The following is a 23,072-nucleotide window of genomic DNA, read 5'->3' on the forward strand; positions in this document are numbered from 1 at the left end:
CGGCAGTTTGCAGATTTAGAGCAAAATTTAAATGTTCTTCACAGACATCTCACTGCCCACACCTGACTCTTGATATCTGAAATGGAGTAAAGGGAACTTTGATCCAATCTATTAAATGATCCTGCAACTTTAAAAGAGAATATACTTAAAACGTATCTCTTCAAGAAATTTCGTTTCTTAAATCAACGATTCTCTCATTATAATGCATAATATGGCGTCAGATTCAAATTCGCACTATAGGGATGTAGCAATCGTTCCACGCTTTTTAAATAATTATTTTTAATTTGTGATATTCCATTTAAGTTAGTATTTCATATTTATAAGATCTAACGAGAGAAAAGAATATAAATCAACATTTAGTCAATAAATTTTTTAAATAAAAAGGAAGAAACAAAATACAGTACAAAGTATGCGTTAAATACCAAATATATGCAATGGACCCCGAAACTTCGCAAAATCTCTTTATCAAAGTTTACTGACCTAACTTTTATCTTATATTTCACAATCATCTTTGAATTATTTTCTGCTAGATGCAATGTTGATTAAAGCATTCTCTCCCCTATTAAAAAACGTCTCATAAAACTACCGTCAATAACAGCAATCAGTACTGCTAACGTTTTTTTACTTCCTTGTACGAAGTAAAAAAGAAGTCTATCGGAAATTGTGAAGCTATGCTGACTTTAAATATTTTTAACCCAAGTGCTTTCGAAACGCCTATGTGTATTTACATACAAATGTCCTTTTGCTGTAAAATCTAAAAGCTTTCAGATTTTTTTTTATTTAATAAAATGCCTTAGACATGATGGCAGCTTAAGTTTAGTTTTAATGACAAGAGTCACAGCTTACGTTTAGTTTTAATGAGAAGAGTCAGTTAATGAGAAGAGTCACTAGGACGAAATAAGGCAATAAAATGTCGCCAGAGGCGAGGAATAGAAAATAGAAGGGAAGTTGTACATAAAAAAAGGATCCATTGGACAAAGCGTTATGCAAAAATGCAAACGAAGGGAAGCTCCAGTCCACCGTTATGGATCATTCTTCCAGATAATATTCGTGGGATGAGCTAGTGCAAAAAAAAAAAAAAAAAAAAAAAAAAAAAAGGATGTTTGTTGCATTATATGTAAGTATAAAAAATAGTTGCGATTTTCTCTCCGTTTTCATGAATACCAAAGTAGCATGTAATATTACTGAATTTGAGTATATATTCGTAAATCAATAATGCATCATATACGTTATTCATAGGGTGTCCGATACATCTGTGTACTTCTGAATTGCGATATCATAAAACGACTTGCACCTAAAGGTGTCGCATCATAAAATAGAATGAGAAAAAATAAGGTTATACGCTATTTTTTCGAAAACGTATTTTAATACTGCTAATAATTTAATAATCCATCTTGATCTCTTACTCTCACATCATCTTTTAATACCTATAACCTTGCAAATTGTGACGTCATGTGAGATAGAGTTCCCTCCAGTTTCCGAACCGTTAAGATTGTACCGTACTGTTACTTCGACCTGGATTTGAACCCGTGGAAGCGGCTGACTACATGGTTGGTTTTCGGTTTCCCAAGCGCAACGTGAAATGAGCTAGGTTGCTTTAAACAGTCACGATAACATCCCTTCCCTCAGGCAAATAGCCCTCGTGTACTCGTGTAGTGAATTGGTTGCATATCCAGGCCCTCGTGCCCTCGTGGCTGCATTCAAAAAACCTAACCTAACCAGAGGCAGAGTGCACCTATTGGTGAAAATTCAAATTAAAATATACCTTACCAGAAAATAGGGAAGGGCGCTTTTGTGCTTTGTGTATAGGCTCAAATCGCATTTACAAACTCCAGTCAGCTGATTTAAATGATTTTTTTAAATATACCCGAGTTACCCTTTGTATAAACCCTACGTATGCATAAATCAGTATCATATCAGTTACATTTTACGTTTCTTTTTTATTTGATATGCATTTGTGTTTAATTAATTATCTTATAAAACATTTCCAAAATTATGATCGATTGTTTGGTTTCAAAAGAGTAAATTTTTGAAAATGGAGAGGAACTTCAGGTCGCAAGTCTTAATGGAATACGTATTGTTGCGGTCTACCGGTCCGTGGATTTGGAGTAATTGATGATAACACTTGATGAAGAAACAAAACACAAGCTCTTCGCTAGAGTTAATTAGGACAGTTCTAAAAACATGTTTACAGCTGTTGAAAAGACCATTATAAACACACTGAAACAATCAGCAATGTGGCCTTCAGGCTATCTCGGCAGAGCACTAAAGTACAAAAGTACAGCTCCCGACTAGGTCTATCGCTCTCAGCCTAATCTTTGAACGCAAGCCACACTATTCTACTACTACTCTCTCCCAGGTCAGGCAGAATATATATATATATAATCTTTAACTTATCTTCAAGAATATTCCTGAGAAAAACCTCTAAAAATACGTTCTAGAATGTTCTCTCTCCGTCTATGGCATATCGCCAATTTTGTAGCCAAATGGACTATTTCGGACTAAATCTGGCAACTCTAAGCGCGCTTTGCGCAGAAGTTATCTCACCACCAATGGGCATTTCGCAATAATATATCTTTGATCCTTGATCGTCACTTTGCAGCTGGTAAGTACTTCTCAGAGTCGTGACCAGCAAATTTAATTAGTGCCTTTGGCCTTTTGCATTGATTAAAAATGAATGGTGCAAATTTGAACGAACACTCGGAGGCGAGAATCATTATTGACACAGTCAGGCATTTCACATTGCAATTAAGGATATCATACTCTTATCCTAGGCATTTCTGTGATAGCACAGATAAGCAATTGAGATAACAATTAAATTAAAATTATATTTTGTAATGGCAAATCATTTCTTAGATGGCTTGAGGAAGTGTGGGGCATAATACATAGCATTAAGGCATATCGTGTACGTCATCAAATGCGTTTGAATGACTACTTAACTGACTTTTGTACTGAACATAGGAGTAAAATATAATATGATTGAGAGCAAATGTTACGTGTGTGCTGTCGTCCAATCTTTATAAGTCTATTTTCATAATTTAACTATTGGCTGTGAGATACCATGTGGTAAAATGTAGTGGCACTAATTTTCGTAATACTTGATGCATAATATTCAATAGTAAATAAAATTACTTAAACTTGATTAAATAATGAGTAAACGATAAAGTTGAAAATAGAATAATTTAATAAGTAAAGTATCATAAATTAGCTAAGTCCATATCCCTCTTCGCCAAGGATTCTCAAAATCTATAAAGCGTGCTTTGACAGGCATGAATTATTAAGATAAAAAACACGAGAAAAAAAAATAAGATATTTACACTACTAAAACAGAACATTGTGACAGATAGATCTTGGTCGCTTTCCTACATTTTCCATCATGGGATTATAATAAATTATTTCTCTTATTGCTTCATAGGGTGAGTTCCGCGTTGATTCAAAAAGCGTTGTGTGCTGAAATCAGTATTTGGTAGTGAATTGGTTGCATATCCAGGTCCGAGTGAATTTGCGCGTTTCTCACATACCAGGGTGAAACAACTATGACTCGTAGAATTTTGTTCTGTAATACATTAATCTTTTGTCTTTCTGTTTTATTGACGGCTGTCCATGCAGGAGCTTCATACAATAAAACAGGTCGAATTAAAGAAACGCATAATATAATAATAAAGAGAAATCTGGCCGCCTTAAATCCAGCACATTTTGCTGAGTGAGTCATTCTGAGATCACATTATAACACCACAACAAATAAAGCATACCGAGCAGCATTATAATAGGGATATACTTTGTTTTACATTCGCATAATCGTATTTTGGTAAAATTGTAGGGTTTATATTTATTTTAACTAACATTTATTTTAAGTTTAAACTATCTTTCCTGTCAAGCCTTACTTTTCCCTGGAATTGCCAATGCCAGAGTATGTAAATTTTAGTAGAACGCGCAAGGATTCAAATTGTCAGCGGAAGTAATCTGAGTTAAATAAAAGGGAAACGAGTTCGAAAGTGTGCTTTCTTGCTTCACGAGCGTGAAGGTGGCTAGTTAGAAATTGAAGAACCACGCGTTTCGGCCTGTGTGCTTGCCTCATCAGATTGTTAAATCTTTCAACGTAATATTCAGAAGTTTGCTGAATTGTCAGCGGTATCTTAGAACGCGGTTAGGTTAGTTACGTTTAGAGAGCCTCGTAGTTAGTCACTTGTTATTATTCTTTTTTTAGTTTCTTATTTTTATTTTACCACCGGGTCGGCGTAGTTTGTGAGCGTCAAGAGCACGCATCTGTAATTTCTAAAGTTTAATAAAAAGGGATTTAAACCCTTCTCAAGACTTTGTATACTTTCCAGTTCATAGCAGTCACCACTATTGTTGCGTGCAGTTTGGAAGCGCGCAACATTACATTGGCGCCCGAACACTTGTCGAACTGAAATGGCCGAAAATTGGATGGAAGCTGCTGGACAACAACAAGAAATGGCAAGCCAATTGGAAGGATTTGGATACCTGGTCCAGACGATGAGAGCGTCAATCAAGCCAAACGTCAATTTTGACGGAAAACATTCGGGGGCGATATTTCTAGAAGGCCTTGAAAATCACTTCCAGCTCTACTCTGTGCCTGAAAGACAAAAAGTTATCATCGCCACATCTGCACTAAGAGGACAGGCCGCGCTATGGTGGAAGAATATAGGCAAATTTTTATTAGGGGAATTCGGAGGCCAGACATATACATTTGAAAATTTCAAAAAATCGTTATTAAAGGCCTTCTCCATAGTGAAAGATCAAGCAAGTCTAGAAGCCGAACTATATAGTTTCTATCAACGGGATATAGAAGAGTTGACGGACTTTATTCTGCGAAAAATTAAGCTGACGGATATGCTGTATGGGAAAAAACCCGACGCAGAGATTATTGAAATAATCTTACCAAGATTGTTACCTGCTGTTCAAGACTACTTCGAAATTAGAAACCCAAGCACATTGCAGGAGCTCTTCGAATTGGCGATTAAGTTTCAAAGTCGCAGAATAGCGGAAAAAGCTAGAGGGGCATCGTATTCTCAAAGTTCCAGAAGGCAATCTTGAAATGAGCAGACCAGAAATGCAAACCGCTCTTATGGGGGAAAGAGCTATCAAGCTAACTCATTGAACCTCGAAGGTCAAGGCCCAAAAAAGGAAATTTGAAAACAAACGTCCGCGTACCCAGAAGGCAGAAGTTGAAAGGAAAGCTTTAAACGAGTAGAGGGGCCTGTGAAAGCGAGGGTCCAGACCCCGGAAGTTTTTAAAAAACCCTCAAAAAGACACTTAAATACGGTCACCGTAAAGAACTCCCATCTACCAATTATACAAGTCCTGGTTGGCGATGTACCAGTAGAAGCCCTCATCGATACAGGAGAAGAAGATAATTTTATGAGCGATACATTCTTCAAAAAAAATTTTTATAGGTTACGATTATTTAAAAATAAAAACACAGAAATCATAGCAGCGCAAGGACAAACTTGTCAATGTATCGGAAAACTATCTTTAAAGATACAGGTTCAAAACGAAAGCATTAAAGTATTAATTTTTGTAGTAAAAAACTTGCAAAGTTCACTTATTTTAGGTATGGAGTTTTTAAAAGCCGCGAAGGCCAAACTGAATTTTCAGGAAAGTTCTATCGTGCTGGAGATAGATCGGAGGGTGGTGGAACCAGTGGAACAACCGCAAGTCGACTTAGCCATTTGAATGACCATGAAAGCCAAGCCATCCAGCAAGTGGTGAGTACTTTTTCAAACTTGTTTTCAGAACGGCCTGGTAGTTGTCAAATAGTTACGCGTGAGATACAGTTAACTTCCGACAAACCCTGTAGGACTAAATCTTATCGCTATGATAAACAGAAAGAGCAAATCATAGAAGAACATATTCAGGAAATGTTAAAGAACCAAACAATAACGCTCATAAATAGTGAGCACGCGAGTCCAGTCGTACTATGTAGGAAAAAGAACGAGTTTCCTCCTTCGGATAAAAGGGCTTGGAGGTTTGCTATCGATTACAGGAAACTTAATAGTGTTACTAAATTCCCAGTTTACCCTTTGCCGGTTATAGACGAAATTATTAGAAAGATTAAATCTACAAGATACATGACTACGTTGCACTTAACGTCTGGCTACTATCAAATAGCTATGAGACCCGAAGACATACATAAAACCGCGTTTATAACAAAATCGGGCACTTATGCATTTTACGCATGCCCTTTGGGTTGTGTGGGGCCCCGTCAACATTCCAGAGAGCTATGGACATTGTTCTAAAGCCTGTCCTAGGAAAATCGACTTTAATCTATCTAGATGATATAATTATAACGAGTAGTACGTTGGAACAACACATTAATGATCTAGAAGAAGTTTTTAAATTATTAAAAGAGGCCGGTTTTACAATTAACGCCTCAAAATGCAAGTTAGCAGCTAAAGAACTTAAATATCTGGGTTATAAAATTTCGCAAAAGGGTATAGAAACTCAAGATTCAAAAATAAAAGCAATCAAGAATTTCCCACCTCCCAACACCGCCAAGAAACTTTCTTCTTTCCTTGGGCTATGTTCATATTATGGGTCATTCATAAAAGATTTTGCTAATATTGTTGAACCCTTGTTAGTAATTAAAAGAAAGAAAAGTAAATTCACGTGGACACCAGAAGCAAATACCGCTTTTGAAAGGTTAAAAGAAGCGCTAATCAATGCCCCTGTTTTGAAATTCCCGAAGGGGGACGAAAACCTGGAAATTGCAGCAGATGCGTCGGACTATGCTGTGGGTGCGGTTCTCATGCAAAATGGCCATCCTTTGGCATTTTTTATTAAAACGTTGAACCCTATACAAAGGAATTATAACAGCTACAGAGAGATAAACATTAGCCGTATTAATGGCTGTACACAAATTTCGAGTTTATTTCGGCAAAGCGCCAGTAACAGTCTTTTCGGATCATGCGGCTGTTGGTAGACTTTACTTGGGGAAAAACCTAACGCCCAGGTTAATAAGATGGGCTTTAAAACTTCAAGAATATGATCTCATAATTAAATATAAACCGGGTAAGGAAAACAATGTAGCTGACGCACTTTCTCGTATAAAACTGGACGATGAAGGAAATGAACTTAAATGCGCTGTGTTGACTTCAAAAATTTTAGATTCTAGAGAAACAATTATTGCTGAATTGAAAGCTGATCCTGAATTTGGAAGTATCTATGCATATTTGAAAGACCCCGAAAGCTTTGAGCACACAGATATCGATGCGATAAGAAATAGAGCAGAAAACTATGAAATAATAGATAATTTATTATTTTTTACGAAAACAACAAACGAAAATTTGGAGTATAGACCAGTCATCCCAGCCTCGCTTCGATTAAGCATTTTGAAGGAATTACAAGACGCGAAAACAGCGGGTCATTTAGGGGTCAGAAAGACTTTAAAAAGGGTACGCGAGGCGGTATATTTCCCGCAATTATACAAAACAGTAACTGCGTATGTCAGGTCCTGCAATCAATGTCAGTTAATAAATGATATTAATTACAGCCCGACCGGGTACTTAAATAGCATTCGCGCTACATTTCCGAATTTTAGGCATAGATCTTCTTGGTCCTTTCCCCCAGAGTGAGTTAAATAAAAATCGTTTTCTTTTAGTGATTGTAGATCATTTTCCAAAATGGACAGAAATTGTTCCGCTTAAACATGCGTCAGACAAAACAGTCGCAGATGCATTCTTACACACATACATTTTAAAATACGGTGCACCGATAAAAGTCATTAGCGATAACGGTAAACAATTCGTTAGCCAAATATTTGAAAATATTTGCACTGGACTTGGCATACGCCATATCAAAATGGTTCCGTATAGACCACAGGCAAACATAGCAGAAAGAGTTAATAAAAATATTGTAAAAATAATTCGAAGTTATATTAGCACATATCACAATCGCTGGGATGGCTATATAAATGAGTTAGCTTATGCTTTAAGAACGGCAAATCACGATACTACGGGAAAAACTCCAGCAGAATTATTCTTAGGACGGAAGTTAATTACACCATTAGATAAATTATTCTTTGTGCAACAAAGAGAACAAGAATTGAAACAAAAAGATGTGCAAAAACATATTGACCAGGCGGTTAAAAGCTCGGATACGGCAAGAAATAGACAAAAATTATACTATGATAGAAAACGCCGTGAAGCAGATTTTAAAGTTGGGGATAAAGTGTTGAAGCCGAAATTTTCTTTATCAAGTGCCCCAGACAATTTTACTGCAAAGTTAGCTCCAAAATTTGAAGGCCCCCTATGTAAATCAGGAAATCAAGGGAGTCGTATTGTACCTTAAGAACGAGAGAGGGGATATCTGTAAAGCAAGTCCCGACCGCGTGAAAAAATATTATAATCAAAATTATTTTGAAATCCTTAAAAGTTTCTTGCAGGACTCAAGCGTAAAAGAAGTAGAAAGGTCCAGAAGTAACGTCACCCGCTCCATCACCCAAGAAGCAGAGAACTGAAGAGAAACCTAGCCCTTCTACAAGTCATGCGACGGTACCGAAAAGAAGAAATGAAAACGTTCAGACTCCAGCATTTAAGAAATACAAGAAAGCAAGGCCGCCGCGTAAAGAAGCTTTGGTAAAAAGGAAAACACCACTTACAACGTATCGGAGTAGAAATTCTGCATCGAGGAGAACGCTTCCAGGGCCAGAGTGTCAGTTGCAAACAAGGCCGCCGTTCCCGAGAACGAAAAGACAGCAGGAGGAACGAAACGACCACCACCAACAGAAGAAATTCAAGCATGATTCCAGACCGGAGGACGCCAAGACCAGCCGTCCAGGATCAAAATGGAAAAGACAGCAACCCGACGACTACCACTTCAAGAGGCCAGCATGCAGAGGGCGAAAAAGAAAAAGCAACATGGACGACACTCGAAGGACACTAAGGAGACGATTGACTTCGATGAAATCTATAACGTGGGAGCAGTTCTGCCAGAAGAGGATGTCGGAGTTCCAATCATCGAAAACTCAAAGATAAGTTAAAATCTTCTATAAAATTTTTTTCTTTTGTTCCGAAATGTTATGCGTAAATACGAAGTTCTGTGTTTTGACGGAAGTCAATTTGTCTGGGGTTGAGACTTAGTTTTGTTTTACTTTATTTAAGGCAAAAGTATTATTTTCTTTAAGTATAAAATATAAGAACAAGCAGTTTCTGTTGGTCGAAAGACTAATTCTGTTATGTTAAAACCAAAATTTGGCCGAAGATAAAAATAACTTCGTATTCTTGTATTAACGAGAAATTTAGTTTCAGTGCCGCCAGCTTGGCGAAGAATGTGTAAAGTAAAAATTTATTTTTCTCTTATTCATTTTAGGGTAAATTGTAAAAATCATATGTATTAGAATTTTGTAAGTATACGTAAATACTTGAAAGTTATGTAAAAGTAGAATTTATTGTAGAAGCATAAAGTTTTAGATGCTAAAAGTAAATTCTCAAAAGAAATGAATTCAAATTTAAGTATTAAACTGTATTGAGTATATATTCGTAAATGAATAATGCATCATATACGTTATTCATAGGGTGTCCGATACATCTGTGTACTTCTGAATTGCGATATCATAAAACGACTTGCACCTAAAGGTGTCGCATCATAAAATAGAATGAGAAAAAATAAGGTTATACGCTATTTTTTCGAAGACGTATTTTAATACTGCTAATAATTTAATAATCCATCTTGATCTCTTACTCTCACATCATCTTTTAATACCTATAACCTTGCAAATTGTGACGTCATGTGAGATAGAGTTCCCTCCAGTTTCCGAACCGTTAAGATTGTACCGTACTGTTACTTCGACCTGGATTTGAACCCGTGGAAGCGGCTGACTACATGGTTGGTTTTCGGTTTCCCAAGCGCAACGTGAAATGAGCTAGGTTGCTTTAAACAGTCACGATAACATCCCTTCCCTCAGGCAAATAGTCCTCGTGTACTCGTGTAGTGAATTGGTTGCATATCCAGGCCCTCGTGCCCTCGTGGCTGCATTCAAAAAACCTAACCTAACCAGAGGCAGAGTGCACCTATTGGTGAAAATTCAAATTAAAATATACCTTACCAGAAAATAGGAAAGGGCGCTTTTGTGCTTTGTGTATAGGCTCAAATCGCATTTACAAACTCCAGTCAGCTGATTTAAATGATTTTTTTAAATATACCCGAGTTACCCTTTGTATAAACCCTACGTATGCATAAATCAGTATCATATCAGTTACATTTTACGTTTCTTTTTTATTTGATATGCATTTGTGTTTAATTAATTATCTTATAAAACATTTCCAAAATTATGATCGATTGTTTGGTTTCAAAAGAGTAAATTTTTGAAAATGGAGAGGAACTTCAGGTCGCAAGTCTTAATGGAATACGTATTGTTGCAGTCTACCGGTCCGTGGATTTGGAGTAATTGATGATAACACTTGATGAAGAAACAAAACACAAGCTCTTCGCTAGAGTTAATTAGGACAGTTCTAAAAACATGTTTACAGCTGTTGAAAAGACCATTATAAACACACTGAAACAATCAGCAATGTGGCCTTCAGGCTATCTCGGCAGAGCACTAAAGTACAAAAGTACAGCTCCCGACTAGGTCTATCGCTCTCAGCCTAATCTTTGAACGCAAGCCACACTATTCTACTACTACTCTCTCCCAGGTCAGGCAGAATATATATATATATAATCTTTAACTTATCTTCAAGAATATTCCTGAGAAAAACCTCTAAAAATACGTTCTAGAATGTTCTCTCTCCGTCTATGGCATATCGCCAATTTTGTAGCCAAATGGACTATTTCGGACTAAATCTGGCAACTCTAAGCGCGCTTTGCGCAGAAGTTATCTCACCACAAATGGGCATTTCGCAATAATATATCTTTGATCCTTGATCGTCACTTTGCAGCTGGTAAGTACTTCTCAGAGTCGTGACCAGCAAATTTAATTAGTGCCTTTGGCCTTTTGCATTGATTAAAAATGAAGGGTGCAAATTTGCACGAACACTCGGAGGCGAGAATCATTATTGACACAGTCAGGCATTTCACATTGGATTGATTAAGGATATCATACTCTTATCCTAGGCATTTCTGTGATAGCACAGATAAGCAATTGAGATAACAATTAAATTAAAATTATATTTTGTAATGGCAAATCATTTCTTAGATGGCTTGAGGAAGTGTGGGGCATAATATATAGCATTAAGGCATATCGTGTACGTCATCAAATGCGTTTGAGTGACTACTTAACTGACTTTTGTACTGAACATAGTAAAATATAATATGATTGAGAGCAAATGTTACGTGTGTGCTGTCGTCCAATCTTTATGAGTCTATTTTCATAATTTAACTATTGGCTGTGAGATACCATGTGGTAAAATGTAGTGGCACTAATTTTCGTAATACTTGATGCATAATATTCAATAGTAAATAAAATTACTTAAACTTGATTAAATAATGAGTAAACGATAAAGTTGAAAATAGAATAATTTAATAAGTAAAGTATCATAAATTAGTTAAGTCCATATCCCTCTTCGCCAAGGATTCTCAAAATCTATAAAGCTTGCTTTGACAGGCATGAATTATTAAGATAAAAAACACGAGAAAGAAAAATAAGATATTTATACTACTAAAACAGAACATTGTGACAGATAGATCTTGGTCGCTTTCCTACATTTTCCATCATGGGATTATAATAAATTATTTCTCTTATTGCTTCATAGGGTGAGTTCCGCGTTGATTCAAAAAGCGTTGTGTGCTGAAATCAGTATTTGGTAGTGAATTGGTTGCATATCCAGGTCCGAGTGAATTTGCGCGTTTCTCACATACCAGGGTGAAACAACTATGACTCGTAGAATTTTGTTCTGTAATACATTAATCTTTTGTCTTTCTGTTTTATTGACGGCTGTGCATGCAGGAGCTTCATACAATAAAACAGGTCGAATTAAAGAAACGCATAATATAATAATAAAGAGAAATCTGGCCGCCTTAAATCTAGCACATTTTGCTGAGTGAGTCATTCTGAGATCACATTATAACACCACAACAAATAAAGCATACCGAGCAGCATTATAATAGGGATATACTTTGTTTTACATTCGCATAATCGTATTTTGGTAAAATTGTAGGGTTTATATTTATTTTAACTAACATTTATTTTAAGTTTAAACTATCTTTCCTGTCAAGCCTTACTTTTCCCTAGAATTGCCAATGCCAGAGTATGTAAATTTTAGTAGAACGCGCAAGGATTCAAATTGTCAGCGGAAGTAATCTGAGTTAAATAGAAGGGAAACGAGTTCGAAAGTGTGCTTTCTTGCTTCACGAGCGTGAAGGTGGCTAGTTAGAAATTGAAGAACCACGCGTTTCGGCCTGTGTGCTTGCCTCATCAGATTGTTAAATCTTTCAACGTAATATTCAGAAGTTTGCTGAATTGTCAGCGGTATCTTAGAACGCGGTTAGGTTAGTTACGTTTAGAGAGCCTCGTAGTTAGTCACTTGTTATTATTCTTTTTTTAGTTTCTTATTTTTATTTTACCACCGGGTCGGCGTAGTTTGTGAGCGTCAAGAGCACGCATCTGTAATTTCTAAAGTTGAATAAAAAGGGATTTAAACCCTTCTCAAGACTTTGTATACTTTACAGTTCATAGCAGTCACCACTATTGTTGCGTGCAAGTTAGAAGCGCGCAACATTACAAAATTAATATCGACTATCGGTAATTATCAAACAGCTCATAATATAATTTTCGTAACCTAAATAGCAGATGGAATGAACACAAATAATGTTAAAGCTGATAAAAACAGCACTATCATTCTATACTTGAATCTTTATTTTCTCCTCCATCCGCCCTCCTGCACAGCGAAATCTTTTAGTGTTGTCATTCGGCACAATATAAGATCTTTAATATATCATTCCAATTTAATCAATCTATTACTAGTTGTTCTGTTTAAAAGCACTATTGCGACTACAGAAACAGATGCCTTTTAACTTTTCCTTACAATTCGTTAGTAACCTTACAATCCTCCTAACAATTCGTTAGCCAAATATTTGAAAATATTTGCACTGGACTTGGCATACGCCATATACTAGGCTTTGCAAGTAGCCGATTTTCAGGATGCTGCCATTTGGTAAAGTATAATACCTTCAATTTGCCATCCAAATTTAATCAGTTCGTTATTGATTAACAAATTGAGCTATTTTAAGTGCAAAATGTACACTCTTTAATATTTTAGTACCTTTATTTTACATTTTAACTAATGAAAATTACATCGAATTAATAAAAATTAGAATGCTTTTAATTTGCGAGGCAGCCAGCTGATAATTTCTACGGACATTGTTATCTAAATAATAATATATGTTTCTAATGCGGTTTGTTACTCAACTGTAATAGAATAGTTTTCTTTTATTTATATAATATTTAATATTTTTCAGTTAGCTACCTTTTTGTTAGTTTCGGAATTTTTGATGGTAAACACTTGTTAAGATATTAGAAAATTGTCGTAATCTTCATATTGCAATTACTTTTTTCCTTTGAATTATCTAATTGAAGATGGATAAACGCGTGATTTTAAATTGTGTTATTTATTCACACACACACACACACACGGAAAAAAAAAAAAAAAAAAAAAAAAAAAAAAACTTACCGATTTATAAGAATAACTGTTTATTTACTAACCCCTCATGTTATCGGACTCAGGTAGTTTAGTCATAACCATGTTATTGCCGAAATCGAAATAAATTGAATATAGGTAAAACAGAAATACAATATTTCGGCATATATAAGAGATATTTTAACATTACTGCAAGAAAAAAGATACTGTTTTCAGCATTTGTATCATAAGGTAGTTCTCCCGCCTTCCTAGCGTGCCTTCGTGGTGTAGTGGTTCTGCACGCTGGGCCGGTATTCCAGAGGTCCGTGGTTCGATTCCAGGTGAAGACATTGCTCATTTTTCATCTTGCCTGCTTCCAAAAAATACCTAATGTCTCTACAGTGGCGCCCGAACTAAAAGGGTGTTGGATGATGATTCTTCTCACCAAGGATTGGATCCCCTAAATAACAGCAGTCGCCCTTTAAAAAAGGAGGGAGTATATAAGTTATTTCTCCCGCCTTCCTTAGCGTGCTTTCGCGGTGTAGTGGTTGTGTATGCTGGGCCGGTATTTCAGAGGTCCGCGGTTCGACTCTCGGCAAAGGCGTTTGCTCATTTTTCATCTTGCCTGCTTTCAAAAAATACCTAATATCTCTACAAAATAAACATATTATACCGTCGATACAATATTTCAGTACTAAAATATTGTATCGACTGAAATATTGTATTTCAGTACTGAAATATGTATGCATATTATTATATCTGTAGGAGACTTGTTAGCTAATCTTAATTGAGCTAATGAGGTAATTACCAGACAATTATAGTTGAAAAATTTAATCATAATTTTTAATTTAGGTCTCTGGAAAAATTATTCTTTAATTGGTGACTTTGATTTTCTTGAATTTCACATTTTCAGAGATTTATCTTGTTTACTTAATGACTTAAAATAAACCAGAGTAGGCCGTCTTAATGCTTTTAAATTCTATTAATTTAATTAAAAATTTTTTGTAACCTTATCGCTCTCTTTACTACCGTATGGTATAAATACGATCACCGTGCCCTCTGCTTTTCTCTCTTGCATATTTATTTGCTACTTATGAAGAGGGACTTGTACCTGTTTACCCTCGAAACCGATTGAGTTCTCAACTAATTCTACACTCAACAGAAGGCTGTTGCACTACTAATTTTATGTTTCACTTTGGCTTGTTTCTTTTCCGTGATGAACATTAATATAATTTTGGAAATGATTTTCAGAATGTAGTATTTATTTACAATGCTAGCCATTATTCAAAAAAATTATTATATTAGTAAAGAAATTTAAGTCAGGCTGTTAATGCTTTTAAAATGGTAGATTATACTGGTTTCAAACAGTTTTCAGTTAGGGGTAGCTAGACTAGCACTAATTCGTTAAGGCTGGAAATAGATCAAAATAATTATTGTATGCTATTACATATGAAATATTGTCTGTTAACATAATTTTTATGTTATTTTGTCAGACTGTACCGCTTTACTTACGGATTACTATTGCAGATAATGAGAGCAGGTTTAACAAATGGTATGGAATCTCCTGTATACGTAACGTTTGAATACAGAACTTCTGTATCTTTCTCCGTTGGATAGTTAAAGTACAGAGCAGTGAACTTGCATAGCTGGTAAATAAACCAGGACGTGCAAAGAATAAAACTAATTTTCTTGATGCGTGTCACGGCGACTTTTCTGTCTGAGAGAATGTTCGGCACTCGTATTAAGAGAAACTCCTTAAAAACTTCTATTGCAGCCTCAGGACGAAAATTGTTCTCTGTATTTTCTCTTTCCATATTTCCTAATATAAGTTAAAAAAAGATTATATTTTAAAAATTCGAAAACAATTCATTTCTAAAAGTTAGTAAAACAGAAATTACAGAAAACGAGTTTCAAGAATACTTGTAATGCAGTATAAACACGATCATTTGTTGTTATTATCCAACAACTTAGGTTTTCCATCATTTGCTGAGACAGTGCAATGGATAGAATGTAGCTCCAAAGAAAAAAATTATAAATAAATAAATAAATAAAAGGATTTAAAAAACTAAAAATAAACGCAAAGAAAGTAATTTAAAATAAATTATATTAAACAGTAATGCGGTACCACTTCATCCTTTGCCACTTCAGGTCTTCTGCAGGTTCCAACAAAAATCATGCAATTTCAGCCAATTTCTGTTCCTTTGTAGATGTCCGGGTGACAATATTAAGCCTTTTCCCAGTCCCTTTTCCCCTTTGTGCGTGTGTGCGTTTGACAGAGAGAATCAGTGCATGATAGGGAGAGATGATATGACTTGTTCTTATGTGCGTGTCATTTATTTCACAAACACTTTTCGGTAAGCAAGGGTTTAAGCAAGGATAGGTCGATTCTGTATCCATGTTTTTGGGTTTCTGAAATTAAAGTGCCTCTTTTATCTTTTTACTTTTGACATTCCATTCAGGTTCAACTTTATAGTCTTCCAAGTCAGGCCCCTATATCGGATTACTTCATGAAATAACATAGAGTTAACACAGAATTATTAAAAGCCTATATAATAATCTATATAAGCCTATATAATCCAAGGATATCATCGGTATACTCACAAGATTATAAATTCATTTCGAAAGCGACTGATTTGAATTTTTAATACCAAAGAATTTCAGAAAAAAAAAAAAAAAAAAAAAAAAAAACTAAGAATTTCATTTGAGAAAAAAATATTTTATCATAATTTGAAGATAGTGTGATTTCATTAGATCAACAGTGCATTATTAGTATTTTTCAATACACTCTTTTCTAAATGTTTCATGTTATTAACAGTAATGATCGTTTTTAACGAAAATCGTTCCTGGCTTCATTTTAATATTACTTAATTAATTTCTATTGGAACGATTTGTAATTTAAATAAGATATATTAACAAGAATTTTTTTGACATAAAGAACCAAATGTAAAAATGTAAAAAGAAAAAAAAAATCCATTCGGAAATCAGTTAAAAAAGAAGACAGCATTTCAAGTAAAAAAATTCATGTCCCCTCCCACACCAAAAAGTTTACTATTAAACATTTAATGTTAAATTAATCGTATGATATTAGTCGGGGTAGTTTGTTTGGGGTAGCCTCTAGCAAGGCCACCTTGTTGGGAGAAGGCCGAATCCAAAGGGGTTCTCCCCTGATGTGACGTCACGAACGAGGACAATCGTAGTAAGATCATCTCCAAAACAGTATGAGTGTAAGCAGAGCGTACGTACGATTAACCTAGAAGGTATGTAGCATTAACGATTCCATAGCTGTAGTAAATTTAACTTTTAGCAAGATGCATCGAAAGTTAAGTTTATTTACTAGCTCACTTTAGTGTTTTTTTTAAAAAAATTAATTCTGTTTGACCTGTACTTCTTAAAGTTAGTTCATGATTCAAAATAAACTCTTTTATGATAAATGAAAGCTAAAGAGGTCTCCCCACTTTTATTCATGTTCTAATACATATTTATTACATACGTCATAACACTCATATTATAACAATCTAGTAAATTTCTTTTGTATCTTTTATTTTCAAACTATGTATCAAACACGAATCTCGTAATATTTTATTAGAATAATTCCTTCTTCTAAATTAGACAAGAATAATAATATTAAAAAAAATTCTTGAATAATAATATTAAAAAATATTGAGTTCGAGTTTGTACATACATTTTATACAGTCTAATACTGTACAAAATAGCTTAAAAAGCTTAAATAGGAGTGCACTAATAATTATAGTCTACAGTATATTAATTATATAGCATTAAATAATTCCCTGTAATTAATTTAATTAAGGTGCATAATACAGTGTTAATTGAATTTTTACAGATGCCGCGGAAATGTAGCGTTCCGTGATGCAAGCCAAATTACTATCCAAACGAAGAGCATATTACAACTTTTAAGTTCCCCAAAGATGGAATGCTGTGTAAAACATGGATTAGTAAAATTAAAAAGGAAACACTTTGTACCGGGATCATGTGCTTGTGTGTGCATTTTGCATTTTGATGAACGTTTCATCATAAGAGAATATAAAACACGACCTGATGAGATAGTATTAACACTTCAAAGAAAAGTGCCTGTTTTATCAAAAGATGCATATCCGACTATTTTTTTACAGTCAAACTAAATATTTACATTGTCCTTTACCACAAAAGCGAAAGACACCAGAAGACAGGACAAGAGAAATAAACGAACGGCGAGTAAATAATTTTAAAAAACTGTGTGCTGCAGACAACATTGCCTCTTTTTAAGAATGTTTGAAACTTTACAGCAATAAATTACCAAATAAATGGGAAATAATGAAAGCATGTGATTATATACTTTTTTTTTCGTATTGAGATAGAAGATTACCCATCAGTCACTGGGTCATTTAAAGTCGAGCATGATTTAACTGTTTCAGTTTTTCGTGAAGGTTTAAACATAACAAGTATGTTTGAATGGCTTTTGGGAAAAGATCTATTATGTAATAAATGGTCAAAATTTGAAAACCTTTCAAATCATTTGTACAGCTATGAGAAAAACCTCAAAAACAGTCAAAGAAATACTGGATTTGGTAACTGAAACTCTACAGAAGTGTTTTGAAAATACATCCAGAACAGATTATGATCTACCATAATTTCCAACAACAACTATGTTAACTGAAAAATGTTTGAAACAGTCATATGGTGTCTGCTATTGAAAATGAATTTCGTTTGGAAAAAAAGATTTTTTTATTATTTGATTCAGTTCATTTACTGAAATGTATAAGGAATAATTGGTTAAACCAAGTTGAAACCAATCAAACCTTTAATGTTACATCTTTTGATGAGACAGATAATAAACTGTGAAATCTGAAACAATTATATAACATAGAGCAGCACCATTCTATAAAAATAGCTCCAGCTCTTTCGAAAAAAGTTCTATATCTAACTTCTTTAGAACGGCAGAATGTTTGTACTGCCATTAAACCTTTTGATGAAAAGACTGTTGCAGCATTACATGTCGAATTAAAAGAAAACAAAACAGGATATGGAGAAACTGTTAGAGGAACAAAATATATCATAGAAATAATTTTGAAATGGTGGAGTATTGTCAATGTTAAACATCCACGCAAAGGACTACATTTAGCAGATGCGAATCGTGAACCAATACTTTCAATTAATGACAATAAAATTAAATTTCTCGGAAGTTTTTGCACGTGGTTGATAAAATGGAAGGGTGATTACAGGAAAAAGTTCGGAAAAACTGTTGGTCGACTCATCAGAGAAACATACAACCAAAACTTTTATCCAGCTTTCGGATTATTTATTAAAGAACTTAAAATTCCAGTATGTGCTGTATGGAAAATTTCAAACAGACAATTTGGAGGCAAGATTTGGACAATATCGCCAAATGAGTGGTGCAAATTACCATATTTCACTGAGTCAGGCTTTAGAATCTGAAAAGAAACTCCAATTAATTAGCTAGGTGAAACTAAATTCTTCAAAAACCCGGAAGTTCACAGTAAAGACATTACAAACAGATAATGATGATTTAGACAATAGTACTGAATGTAGCACAGAAAAGTTTAATTAAATTATTTCTTTTTCACAAACATTTAAATTAATTGAAAAAGATATGAGAGTATTAATTTATATAGGTAGATATGTGGCTCGAAAAATCTTCGCATTCTGAAAAACGCAAAAATATTCTACATTCTGATAAGGGATCGAAAATGATTTTTTAGATTATTTGGAGTGCATCGATAGAGGGGGGTTATTGTAACTTACTGAATTTGTTGTACATATTATTGCAGTTACATTTCAGATATTTCAGGGACTTATTTCAGAACATTATGAAACTAACTTTTCATGTGCCAACAACCGAAAACGTTTATTGATAGATCTTTCTGAATAAAAACTAGATCTCATGAATATTGGATCTATACAGTTAGTATATTCATGCAAAATGGAAATTGGTAAATTACGACGGTTATCTTTATCCTCAATTTGAAACATTTTGTTGAATAATTATGCTAAGGTTCGTAATGAACGTTTTAAAAAGCAAGCAAAACCCCAGAAGAAGAAAAATCAATCCTTATTAATACAGTAATTTAATATCAGTAATCTGGAGTCACTTGTATAACATGCTTCGGTGAGTGTACATTAATAAGGTTATTACTATAGTCACAACGTTTTTTCATAGCTTGTTACAATAAAAATATTATTTATGTTAGGCAAATTATTATTCCTTTATATTAACTTCAGTTAAATGTAATATCTTAAATTTATGAAACTAATGTTTTGTTATGAAAATGAGTATTTCTTAATTACTGCAAATTTTTACATTGAATATTTTTCTATATGTGTCTATGAATAACAAATGCAAGAAGAATCAATATGTTTTGAATATTTATTAAGCAGGTGTAAATAAGCTTCAAATTTTTGTATTTAGTGAAAATTATTCAACAAAATAATTAGGGAGTATTTTTATTTTGATATGCAGTATGAAGTAATAAGTATATTAGATTTTAATTTGTTTAATAATATACGTATATTTGCTATTCTGGAAAACATTATATATATATATGTGTGTGTGTGCATATTTCTGCATGCATTTGTGAATGTCAAAATTTGAAGAAATAAGAATAATATGTATTGTATATTATGAAGTTACATCTAAAATAATGGCCTCAGATTTTGTATTCATTTTATGAGTATATGAGTGAAAATCTATGTGTAAATTAAATAATGAAGAAATGGAATGCATTTATATTGCTATGTTCCCAAATTAATTAAAAAGTAGGATGTTTTCAGCTTAAAATGATATGATATAAACAATTATATGCAAACAATGAGAAAACTTATCTGAGAAGCATAACTTTCTGTTGAATGTCAATCCTTTGAGTAAATCTGAAACATAAATTCTTGAAGCTTTCGAATTTATGGGTAATTTTTTTAAATGAGACAGCAAAAACATAGTTTTTTTGTATTGCTTGGAAATAAGTGAAAATATTTAGTTATGATTTAATTTTGAATGCAATTCACACTGCGGTTAAAAATTTGGTATAATTTTCCATTTTAACCGGTGTAGAACTATTTGATTTTGCAGTATTTAATGCTATTAAACTGCACATAATGTTATGTAACAAAAGTATAGTACTGTAAAGAATGTTACTGATTAGCAAGCAAAAATTAATATTATTTGAGAAACTACCTTTACATGCACCCCTGTCGTCTAAGTGTAAAAGATTAGTATTCAGTTCTTCAGTATTTTTTGTTACTAATGATTATAGGAAGAGAAACATATATTTATTTCTCATAGACTATCGGGAAAAAGAAAGCACGCTGACCGAACATCATCTTGGCTGACAGTCCCTGTCTGTGACGTCATCAAACCTTAGCTCCGGCCTTCTCCCATCAAGATGGCTTTGCCATTCTTCCATGTAATATGGACACGACAACAACTTCTGTTTACACTAATGTCTAAGATTATTTATTAGCTCCTTTGCATTACAGTCACCGATTCTATGACTGTAATTCAGAAACGTGTGGAAGGAAACGCTTTGTTGCACCAGTTCTCAAACTGTGGTACATTATATATTTTTAGGGGTACAATTTTTACGGAAAAAAAATTAAATGAATGTTCAAAATGAATTCAAAATTGCGCCCCTTTTAACTTTTTGTTTTAATCCCTGTTATTCAGAAACACATATATTTTTTCAAGTTTTTGACTTTTTGAGTTTTTGACTGCTCTAGCTTTAACGTTGAAATGACGACTTTTCCAGTAGCTTGACTTCTTTTTTAAACTAATGCCAATGATAGTTTGATATACAGTCCCAAGAATAAACACTCATCTTAAATTTGACATTCAGCTTGTCTATTTGACAGTGTTTCATATGATTATAATCCTACTTTTCGCTTCGATTGGGTTGTTTATACTTGGTAATAATGCGAGGAGTGTTATAGTTAAATAACATTGTTAAGGTGCGCTATTCCATTTTATGTTCTTGGCTGATTTTAATAATTTATTTTACACCTTAACCACAAAACTTGGTAAGTACCTTTATTCACGTGCTTCAATTAAAAGAAAACCGACTAAATTTCACAAAATTCACCATTCGTTTTAAACCTTGTAATATCTAAAATGTCAAAAAGACAGAATGTATATTCTTTTTTAAACGTATTTTGTCAATGCTGGCCCTGTGACTCGGATGTCTTCGTTGCTTTGTACAACTACATTATTTGCTTAATATATGTATCATTACTCGCTATTTACCATAATTGTTATACATATATATATATAAATATGTATATAATTAAAGACACAAAGTAAAATTTAGAGCTAATATTTCACAAAGACCAGAAATTGAAAAATTCCTAATTAATAAATTTCAAATAATCATACAAATGCAACAAAGAATTTAAAAATGTTAAAACCAAACATTTCAATGTACTCGTAGTATACTTATTTATATTTTATTGTAAATATAAAAGTTTCATTTACGAATATAATTAAATAGTATAAATTTAAAAGGTCTTATTCTTTGATTAGATACACTCCATTTAGGACGCATTGATTTTTAATGGCGAAATGATTTTATGGTGCTACATATATTTTTGTTCCATATTTATGTGGTAGAAAATTTGGAAAGTTTGAGAATCCTTGTTTTATCGTATTGATGCCACCGTATCAGCAGAAATGGAAATGTTGAGAATGAAAAAAAATAAAAATGAGTAGGCGAGTTTTTCTTAGTATTATAAAGTTTAACATCAGTTGCTTAATTTATTTAATAATTAATTTTAACTATAGTTCATAACAATCCTGTAATGTATAATATTATATAAGATTAAAATGTAAGAAAAATATAATAGCACTGAATTAACAACAAGCTTAATTTTACTTTATCTGCAAAAGCAACAAACGATAGCGATGACTGGAATTCTACAATAGTTAAAGAAACTGAAACATACAGAAAAGATTAACAACTCTGAATAGTTTATAAAAGCAACTCTAAGATTCTGTTAAATTTACTGTCTAATAAGCTAAAAGCATTACACGCTATTTATGATGTCAAGGATGGAGAGGAGTAAGAGAGAAATTAGTATATTTTTTTCTAGTAGAAAATATAGATTGACCTACCTCATTGATGTAGTTCTTTCAAAGATTTAAAACACCTGAAAATTGTCTTAAGTTATGTCGTGCTACAGATATGATAATATGACAGAGGATAACATCAAAAGTTTATTACCGATGTACGACATATGGTAATTATTACAACACATGGGTTAATAGATACGATATTGATGTAATTAGATAAGAGAACGACTTCATATCGAGATACCCGCTGTTTTAACAAGTGCCGACACCTGTGTAATAATGTAAGTGCATTATCGTGTTTCGTATCTATCAAGGTACTGATAATACATGCATAAATTAAATCAATATTTGGGTTATTTTGCATGTATGAATTAAATAAATATTGAATTATTAGTTTTAGTTCACTCATGAGAACATGTTGTTGTTTG

The 23,072-nt window shown here is 33.5% G+C and overlaps 1 protein-coding gene across 6 annotated transcripts in view; it reads right to left on the bottom strand.

The window, feature by feature from the left end:
- LOC118202517 (uncharacterized) overlaps positions 1 to 22,855 on the bottom strand; it is a 99,654-nt gene extending 76,799 nt beyond the window's left edge. For 2 of the 6 annotated variants that reach the window (XM_085821460.1, XM_085821461.1), the window contains exon 1: positions 22,687 to 22,827. In XM_085821460.1, coding sequence (XP_085677586.1) covers positions 22,687 to 22,691 — 5 coding nt within the window. In that variant the 5' untranslated portion in view covers positions 22,692 to 22,827. Of the gene's footprint in view, positions 1 to 22,686 lie in introns of all 6 variants that reach the window. The other 4 variants (XM_085821459.1, XM_085821458.1, XR_015042418.1 and 1 more) reach the window with 3 other exon arrangements.
- Between the last annotated feature and the right edge of the window lie 217 nt (positions 22,856 to 23,072).

The sequence above is a fragment of the Stegodyphus dumicola genome, chromosome 1 (assembly GCF_044657685.1).
Source record: "Stegodyphus dumicola isolate Sdum_Otavi_A_Nest chromosome 1, ASM4465768v1".
Classification (NCBI taxonomy): domain Eukaryota; kingdom Metazoa; phylum Arthropoda; class Arachnida; order Araneae; family Eresidae; genus Stegodyphus; species Stegodyphus dumicola.